Raw genomic sequence first — 9,293 nt, 5'->3', positions numbered from 1 at the left:
TGTGTGTTCACTGCTGTGTGTGTGCACTTTGGATGGGATAAATGCAGAGCACTAATTCCGAGTATGGGTCACCATAGTTGGCCACGTCACTTTCACTTTTTTTCACTTTTTCACATCACAGTGATGTTGGAGAAACTCGAGTGAAAATCACAGAAATGAAGAAACTGAAAACAGATCTCACTATTGAAAGATGCCACAATACCTGAGACCAGGGGCGGAGCTGAGTGAATGAGTGTATGAGAGAAGGCGTGGCTCTGAGTGAGTGAGAGGAGGTGTGGCTCTGACTGAATGAGTGAGTGAGTGAGTGAGTGAGTGAGTGAGTGAGTGAGAGGAGGCGTGGCTCTGAGTGAGTGAGAGAAGGAGTGCCTCTGAGTGAGTGAGAGGATCAGTGACTCTGAGTGAGTGAGTGAGTGAGAGGAGGTGTAGCTCTGAGTGAGTGAGTGAGAGGAGGCGTGGCTCTGAGTGAGTGAGAGGAGGCGTGGCTCTGAGTGAGTGAGAGGAGGCGTGGCTCTGAGTGAGTGAGAGGATGAGTGACACAGGCTGTGTTCCACTCCGCTTTTAGACACGCACTCGCGAACTTCCCTAAGCACTTACCCTCGGGGGAATCCCCACCGTCATTTTGAAGTGCGTTCCACTTCGTCAAGTGGACGAGGGAAGTTTACATGGACATACCCTCGACCCTTCGATTTTGACCGAGGGAGCGAATCTGCTTCATATGCACACTTCAGGCCGCTCCATAGACCACAATGCAACACGACTATGACGTCATCGCAGATTGCGTTTAATTTATCCCCACCCCAAACAACTCTATAATATGTTCCAGTTCAGCCCATTCCAAGGGTTCCGCCAGAAGTGGGCACTCATGCAACGTAATCAATGACGTACATCCGAGTAAATGAGACGGAGGGAAGCTTGCGAGTGAAGGGCATAAAAAAACGGACTGGAACGCAGGCTCTGAGTGAGTGAGTGAGTGAGTGAGTGAGTGAGTGAGTGAGAGGAGGTGTGGCTCTGAGTGAGTGAGTGAGTGAGTGAGTGAGTGAGAGGAGGCGTGGCTCTGATTGAGTGAGAGATGTGCCTCTGAGTGAGTCATAGGAGGCGTGGCTCTGGGTGATTGAGAGGAGGAGTGGCTCTGAGTGAGTGAGAGGATGAGTGGCTCTGAGTGAGTGAGTGAGAGGAGGTGTGGCTCTGAGTGAGTGAGTGAGTGAGTGAGGTGAGGCTTGGCGTGGCTCTGAGTGAGTGAGAGCAGGCGTGGCTCTGAGTGAGTGAGAGGAGGAGTGGCTCTGAGTGAGTGAGTGAGGTGAGGTGTGGCTCTGAGTGAGTGATAGGAGGCGTGGCTTTGAGTGAGTGAGGTGTGGCGTGGCTCTGAGTGAGTGAGTGAGAGGAGGCGTGGCTCTAAGTGAGTGAGGTGAGGCGTGGCTCTGAGTGAGTGAGAGGAGGAGTGGTTCTGTAAGACTGCTGTGTGCATGAACTTGTTGTCGGAGAGAAGAAAGAGATAAAGCGCAGCTGGTATTGCTGTATCAATACTGCGGGAAATGATTCTGATACACTGATACTGAACTGTTACAAAGATTTCACTATAGATATCTTGAAAAATATTTTTGACAACATTATTAAGAAACCTAAAAGATTTGGGGCTTTTGAAGAAACAATCGAAGCTGGAGCCCCAGAAGCCACACCCCCCTTCCTGAGACCACAAACCCCAGTGAGCGTTTATCCAGGTGATGGAAGAACATATTAACTGCAGTTTATCGAGTCTTCCATTTTTTTTTTAAATCTGACCTTGAGATCCAAATGTCATTTTGGAAGGATTGAAAAGGCTTAAGTTATGCGGTGAGACAGATTACAGCATTTATCTGCTGCTCCTGAAACTCCCTGAAGCTGAGGTGCATTTGAGTCATGCAGTTTTATTTTACTTATTTTAATAAATACATATACAATATGAGTGAGTGAGTGAGTGAGTGAGTGAGTGAGTGAGTGAGTGAGTGAGTGAGTGAGTGAGTGAGTGAGTGAGTGAGTGAGTGAGTGAGTGAGTGAGTGAGTGAGTGAGTGAGTGAGTGAGTGAGTGAGTGAGTGAGTGAGTGAGTGAGTGAGTGAGTGAGTGAGTGAGTGAGTGAGTGAGTGAGTGAGTGAGAGGAGGCGTGGCTCTGATTGAGTGAGAGATGTGCCTCTGAGTGAGTCATAGGAGGCGTGGCTCTGGGTGATTGAGAGGAGGAGTGGCTCTGAGTGAGTGAGAGGATGAGTGGCTCTGAGTGAGTGAGTGAGAGGAGGTGTGGCTCTGAGTGAGTGAGTGAGTGAGTGAGGTGAGGCTTGGCGTGGCTCTGAGTGAGTGAGAGCAGGCGTGGCTCTGAGTGAGTGAGAGGAGGAGTGGCTCTGAGTGAGTGAGTGAGGTGAGGTGTGGCTCTGAGTGAGTGATAGGAGGCGTGGCTTTGAGTGAGTGAGGTGTGGCGTGGCTCTGAGTGAGTGAGTGAGAGGAGGCGTGGCTCTAAGTGAGTGAGGTGAGGCGTGGCTCTGAGTGAGTGAGAGGAGGAGTGGTTCTGTAAGACTGCTGTGTGCATGAACTTGTTGTCGGAGAGAAGAAAGAGATAAAGCGCAGCTGGTATTGCTGTATCAATACTGCGGGAAATGATTCTGATACACTGATACTGAACTGTTACAAAGATTTCACTATAGATATCTTGAAAAATATTTTTGACAACATTATTAAGAAACCTAAAAGATTTGGGGCTTTTGAAGAAACAATCGAAGCTGGAGCCCCAGAAGCCACACCCCCCTTCCTGAGACCACAAACCCCAGTGAGCGTTTATCCAGGTGATGGAAGAACATATTAACTGCAGTTTATCGAGTCTTCCATTTTTTTTTTAAATCTGACCTTGAGATCCAAATGTCATTTTGGAAGGATTGAAAAGGCTTAAGTTATGCGGTGAGACAGATTACAGCATTTATCTGCTGCTCCTGAAACTCCCTGAAGCTGAGGTGCATTTGAGTCATGCAGTTTTATTTTACTTATTTTAATAAATACATATACAATAAAGAAATATACATCTTGTTTTGTGTTTTTGTTCATGAAGGGTCACTTTTATGCATTCATAGGTTTAGGATGAAGAGCTGATGACATTCAGTGTTAAAATGCAATACACAAAATCACATATTCAGACTAGTTAAGGTCTGTTTAAGAGAAAGTATGTTAGTGTAATTACTATTCACTGGTTCATTTTAAATACACAACCATTTTAATGCAGTTAGAGGTAACACTTTATTTTGATGGTCCCTTTTGAACATTCTGTTGACAATAAGTAATATTGCACCTACATGTCTACTAACTCTCATCAGAGTATTAGTAGACTGTTTGCTTAATATCTAATAACTCTTTATTGTCATGGTCTCCCAACAGACATTCTACCGACTATAAGCAACTTGGCAAGTACATGTCAATTTATTCTAACCCTAACCCTACCAGTCTACTAATACTCTACTAATACTCTAATGAGAGTTAGAGTAATGACATGTAGGTGCAACGTTACTTATAGTCAACAGAATGTGTTAAAGTGACCATCAAAATAAAGTGAAACCCAGTTAGATTTTCTTGTTCTTTATTAACATTTAATGCAATGTATGAATGTCATTTTAAATGTTTATGAACTTGTCAAGTCAAGTCGTCACCTTTATTTATATAGCGCTTTTAACGGGGCAACATGTATATCGAAAATAGCAGAGGGCCTAGGACAGATCCTTGTGGCACTCCATATTTTACTTGTGTGTCTAAATGTTTTTGGGTCTTATATCCACTTGTTCATTTAGATACAGTCACATTTGTAAAGCAATAAACACAAAGTGTGAATTATGTGAATCAGTGTATAGGCCTAGAAAGGCAGAAATCAAAAATATAATTTCAAGGTTTACCTAATATTGATTTTTGTAGGTAGCATGTCAGACCTAATTATAGAAAAACATAGACATCACTGTTACTGCCGGGAAAAGACGATGAATCATTACTGATGTGTCAGTTTATTTGAATATTTATTAATGTTTTAGCACAATAGTGAAATAGCTGATATTAATTTTAATGCCATACTATAATGGCAATTTTATAATTGATAAGATCGGTAAGCGATTATTACCAATGTGCGTGGCCATGTTTGTTAATTGAAATGTATCGTCAGAGAACAGAAAAAGTAAAGATAATGTAGCCTGTCCACTGTGACCTGAGATGAGAGAATGAGTGACTGTCAGACCAGGTGGAATATGGAGTTACATACTACAATCCTTTATGAAGTTTCAAATTACTTTCAAAAGGTGATTTACTTGTTGAGATCCAAACTATACGTCAAAAACATGTCCAGCCGAGTTATTGTCATTTAGGATTTAATGTGTAATTCTGCAGCTCTATTAGAGACAGATGGACAGCATTGACCTGCAACTAATCATTTGCTTTGATGTTTGTTTTCTCGTACAGCACCGCTGACTGACAAGCCTCCCAAGATCCTCTATCCATCTGAAAATAAGATGAGCGTCATGGAGATGCAGCTGGGTAAGAACTGTTTATTATGAGCTGATATTGCGTAACTGTCTGTAGGGTCTTACAGTAATGCAATGTGCTGTGACCTTGTGCTCTGTGTGTTTGTGTGTGTGTGTGTGTGTGTGTGTGTGTTGCAGTCCTGGATGGCCCTCTGTGCTGCGCTGAAATCATTGTGCTGTGTTTGATCACCTGTGTAATGTGTCAGAATCGCACCTTTGTAAAACAATAGAGCTTTTATGTGCCACATTTCATGGTCATTTATGACTAAATGAGTGTGAGAGTCGCTGACTCGATTGACTAAACATGAACGGCACTCTTCACAAAGACTAACCGGTCTCAAATGACTGCAGACTCGTGGAAATAATCCCACTAAACTATGATTGTTGAAAGACTAGACTAAAAATGCAATGCACTTTGAGAAGCTCAGGCTGATGCAAGTGTTGATGGGATTCTTGGATTCTCTGGATTCTGTTCTCTGGCATCTGTGGAGTTACAGTCGAGTCCGTTTTTGTTTAGTGCTTTCATAATACACATAGTTTCAAACCAGCTTTATAGAAAATAACAATGTTTGCTTATAATATCTTAATATCTTCATGTCTTATAGTATACATTTATCAGAATAGAGCTATGCAATAATATAGTTTACATTTTGCCACTTTATAAACAATGAAATAGTTGAGATCTGCTATATTTTACGTGAGTGTACTGGATGTATGCAGGTAAGGTTGGACATACAGTACTGTAGTTGTATAATTTGTTATTAAATTGTAAAAATTTGAGTTATTAATTTGTTATGTGGTGATTTGGGAAATTATGAAACCTGTGAGTTTTTGTTCAATTTATAATAATTTGGTATAGTGACAAGCCTAATTACTATTTAGTGATGCTTATCACTGCTGTGGTTGAATAATGCGTATAAATGACAGGGTTAAACGGACGATCTTATCACTCAACCCTAAGCAGTTTAACAGAGGAGTTCACTGAAAATCGTGGCATAATACTTAACACATTGTACATAGTACATAATATGTGTCCATGTGATGTTTGGATTATGGAGAAAAAAAACTCTGTGGGGCAAATATAATGTCAGTAATTAAGCAGATGTGTTACTACTAAGATTAAGTTGTGTGAGTCTTTGAGCTCCATCCAGGATTGAACAGTAGAGCGCAGGTGGATGTCGGGGAGGTGGATTATGTGGAAGATCTTTGAGATGCTGACGCTCGTCACATGACACAGAATCTTGACATATTCTCACAGCGCAGAATTGTCTGTAAGATGCAGAAATGAGCCTTTCTGAAAATTAAGGTGTTGGTTTAAGGATGTTTTTGGACATGAATTATTCAGGTTCGAAGCTGTTGAAGTTTCAGAGAGATATGTTTTAAAGAAACAGAGAAGCCTAATTCGATCTTTGTCTTTTTCCTATCTGGAGCCTGATTATCTTTAGTTTGTAACTCAGGGGTCACCAAACTCGGTCCTGGAGGGCCGGTGTCCTGCAGAGTTCAGCTCCAACTTGCCTCAATACACCTGTTTGGAAGTTTGTAGTATACCTAGTAAGACTTTTATTAGCTGGTTCAGGCGTGTTTGATTAGGGTTGGAACTGATCTCTGCAGGACACTGGCCCTCCAGGACCGAATTTGGAGACCCATGTCGTAACTGGTGTATTCTGGCTAAGATCAACCATTGGTTTTACCTGCTTGTGGAAGCTGATATGTTTTGTAGCTGGATGTATTATGGACCAGAATCGCGTGTGTGTGTGTGTGTGTGTGTGTGTGTGTGTGTGTGTGTGTGTGTGTGTGTGTGTGTGTGTGTGTGAAAGAGCCTTGTTTCACTGTGGTTTTCGGCTGTAGATCAGGCATTGTTGTTTTGAGCTGTTCTTCAGCCGGGTCTCTCAGTGGCGTGAAGCAGCAGATGTCTGATGTGCTGGATGGGTTTATGAATCAGAATCAGAATCAGAATGAGCTTTATTGCCAGGTAATGAAGGGACTTCGCACAGCTCCAGTGATCTGTTGAAGATCTGTGTGAAGATGGGGGCCAGCTGGTCAGCACAGGATTTCAGATAGACTGGTGTAACACAATCTGGGCCTGGTGCTTTTTTCCTTGTCTGCTTCCGGAAGACCTGGCACACCTCTTCTTCGCTGATCTGAATTGCAGGTGTGGGGGAGAGGGGGGTTGCTGGAGGTCTAGGCAACGGCATTCTGAATCCGCGCTGCCTGAGCTTCACGAACGCGCCGGCTCTCTTCCCCCGTCTGCGCGTCCTGAAGCATTTGATCAGCGCCGCAGCTCCCCCGACTACAATGTCCAGCAAAACATCAGAATAATCAAAAACCGGTGAAATATCGGGTGGTGTGTACTTCCGAATGTCCAGCAATTCGTCTCTGGTGAAACTGATTGCAGGGATATAACTAAAGACAGGACAAACTAACAAAAACGCGAGAGATGGTGTTTTAAGATGGACGTGTTTGGCTTGATGTGATTTGTGGCTTCTGCATTAGGAAAGGCTTTTGATCAGAGTAACACACCTGTGAAAATATAAAAGAAAAGATCTGTGAGCTGATGTTTCTGACCTGATAGTCATGAATAATCTTCATATACACATTGCTTTATTAATAATGTGAAATGAACCTGTAGTGGATGTGTCATCTACCCATCATTTGAACTATAGTATTTCCCACAGAAATGAGCAAAACCAGATTTGGCTCAGGTAGGACAGGAGCATTAGATTCAGATGTGACTCTTTCCTTTTCTCTCGGACTACATTTGTTCCAACATTCCCAAACCTTCATTAGATGCCAAGCACCATCTGTTAGTTTGCCTGTTGTTCGTCTGCTGTTGGAGTCTATGGCTGCCCACAGAAACAATTGGACGACAGCTGTGAAATTTGTTAGATTGATTGGGAAGAGCAACAAAAACATTCCTAGTGATCGTTTGGAGTCTCCGTATCAATCTTTGTAGCTCCACTAACAGTTTACATTTTACAGCTGTTTCTTCTCAAGGCTTTTGAAACATCAGCGGCATAACCTGAGAGCGCCTCAGCACCACCTGCTGGTCATTTAATACTAGATTTTGTGCTTATGTATCTGGATTTTAAAGTGAACTCAAACCTCTTTTTACTTGTGATAGTGGCTCAGATCGCATGACATTCACATTGCTGTTTATAGGAAGCCAAATTCTTTGAATAGGTTTACAAACATGTCTCATTACAAATCTAGTAATCATCGCTTCACAAAAATGTGAAAATAAAGCCTAACTGTAAACGAGCCACTCTGAGGCGCTGAAATGGATCACGAGCTGCTCACACGAACACGGCGTGAACAAGGTGATGCTTTTACAGCCCTTTGCACACTAATGTTTTCTTGTGTGAGAATATAGATGCGAGATCTGTTCACGAGCGTCTCTTTCTTTCTCTGTTCTAATAACCCTCAAACAGCTCCAGCGGTTCCTCTCTAAGTCATGACTCCTGACATGCATTTTCAGCTATGAGGCCTGACATCAGGGCAGGAGAGATGGCCATCGAACGCAGCGTGACTCACTTGCTAAATGGCAGTGCCACCAGCCTTTCATTTCCATCTGAATGCACCACTTGAGAATCCAAAACAATGGGTGAGCACGACTGTCAGAGACTCAACGAGAACGCTTTTGGCAAGTGGGTCACCGGTAGATTGGATGGACTAGTTTTGCATTTTACAGATCTAGTTCTGCTTCAGAGCGCTCAGGCTGTATGAACAGAAGTGCTTTTAAAGCATGATGTGATTAGAGGTTACAGCGTTTAAACCCAGAAGAACATTAATAGAACATTTGCCTTTCAAAACTGACACTGATGATGCCATTGTGGTTGGTCTATTCTTCTGGGCATTTACAATTCAGTATGTAAATATTGCAATTCCATATGCAAATAAACTCAAGAAAGAAGCTTGGTCTTCTCTTCCTTCATTTATTTATGTCTATTGTTGACACCTGATTGTTGATTCTCATTGCAGTCAGGAAACTATGCATTGAGCTTCATGACGAAAGTTTCTGAGAACTAAGACTAAAACCTGGACTCAGTTATCATACTGTCTAATGTTTCTGAAAATTCAGATTTAGTTGTAATTTTTAATTTTTTTGTTCAGTGATCTTTGAACACACGGATGTGCATAAATTATCAGTGTTTTTAATAGATAAAGAACGTCTCAGGTTACGTATGTAACCCTGGTTCCTTGAAGGAATGAGACGCTGCGTCGGAAAACGCTAGGGGAACGCCTTCTGTGACCACGCTCTGAATCACATGTGAAATCAGTCCAATAGCTGAGCGGGACGTCACGGGTGGGAGATGTCATGACAAGGAAGCTATAAAAGCACGTGTGGCGGAGCCAGCATCAGCTTCTAGGAATGAAGCAAGCGCTGGCAGGGATGCCGGAAGTATGGCACCGAGACGCAGCGTCTCGTTCCCTCGAGGAACCAGGGTTACATACGTAACCTGAGATGTTCCTCTTCAGAAACTCGAGCTGCGTCAGAAAACGCTAGGGGAATCCCAACTCTCTTAAGAGAAGATATCGCCAGAAGAAAGGTAGTCTTTATTGTGAGGTGGCGATCAGAAATCTCTTCTATAGGTTCGAATAGAGGCTTACAGAGAGCTTCTAGCACCACTGCCAGGTCCCATGTGGGGACGCGTGATCGTACAAGAGGCCTCAGCCTCAGCGCACCGCGGAGGAAACGTGTAACCAGGGGGTGTTTTCCCACTGAGAGGCCACCGAGAGGGGCGTGGTAGGCCGCAATGGCCGCCACGTAGACCTTTAGG

At 43.2% G+C, this 9,293-nt stretch overlaps 1 protein-coding gene across 4 annotated transcripts in view; it reads left to right on the top strand.

The window, feature by feature from the left end:
• The window catches only part of LOC107677935 (interleukin-1 receptor accessory protein-like 1-B), a 153,767-nt gene that overhangs the window by 80,414 nt on the left and 64,060 nt on the right, over nt 1-9,293 (top strand). For all 4 annotated transcript variants that reach the window (XM_016473012.1, XM_016473010.1, XM_016473011.1 and 1 more), the window contains exon 5: nt 4,454-4,528. In XM_016473012.1, coding sequence (XP_016328498.1) covers nt 4,454-4,528 — 75 coding nt within the window. The remainder of the gene's footprint in view (nt 1-4,453; nt 4,529-9,293) is intronic.

The sequence above is a fragment of the Sinocyclocheilus anshuiensis genome, unplaced genomic scaffold (genome assembly GCF_001515605.1).
Source record: "Sinocyclocheilus anshuiensis isolate Anshui unplaced genomic scaffold, SAMN03320099.WGS_v1.1 scaffold1085, whole genome shotgun sequence".
Classification (NCBI taxonomy): Eukaryota; Metazoa; Chordata; class Actinopteri; order Cypriniformes; family Cyprinidae; genus Sinocyclocheilus; species Sinocyclocheilus anshuiensis.
This window is presented reverse-complemented; position numbering and strand designations above follow the sequence as displayed.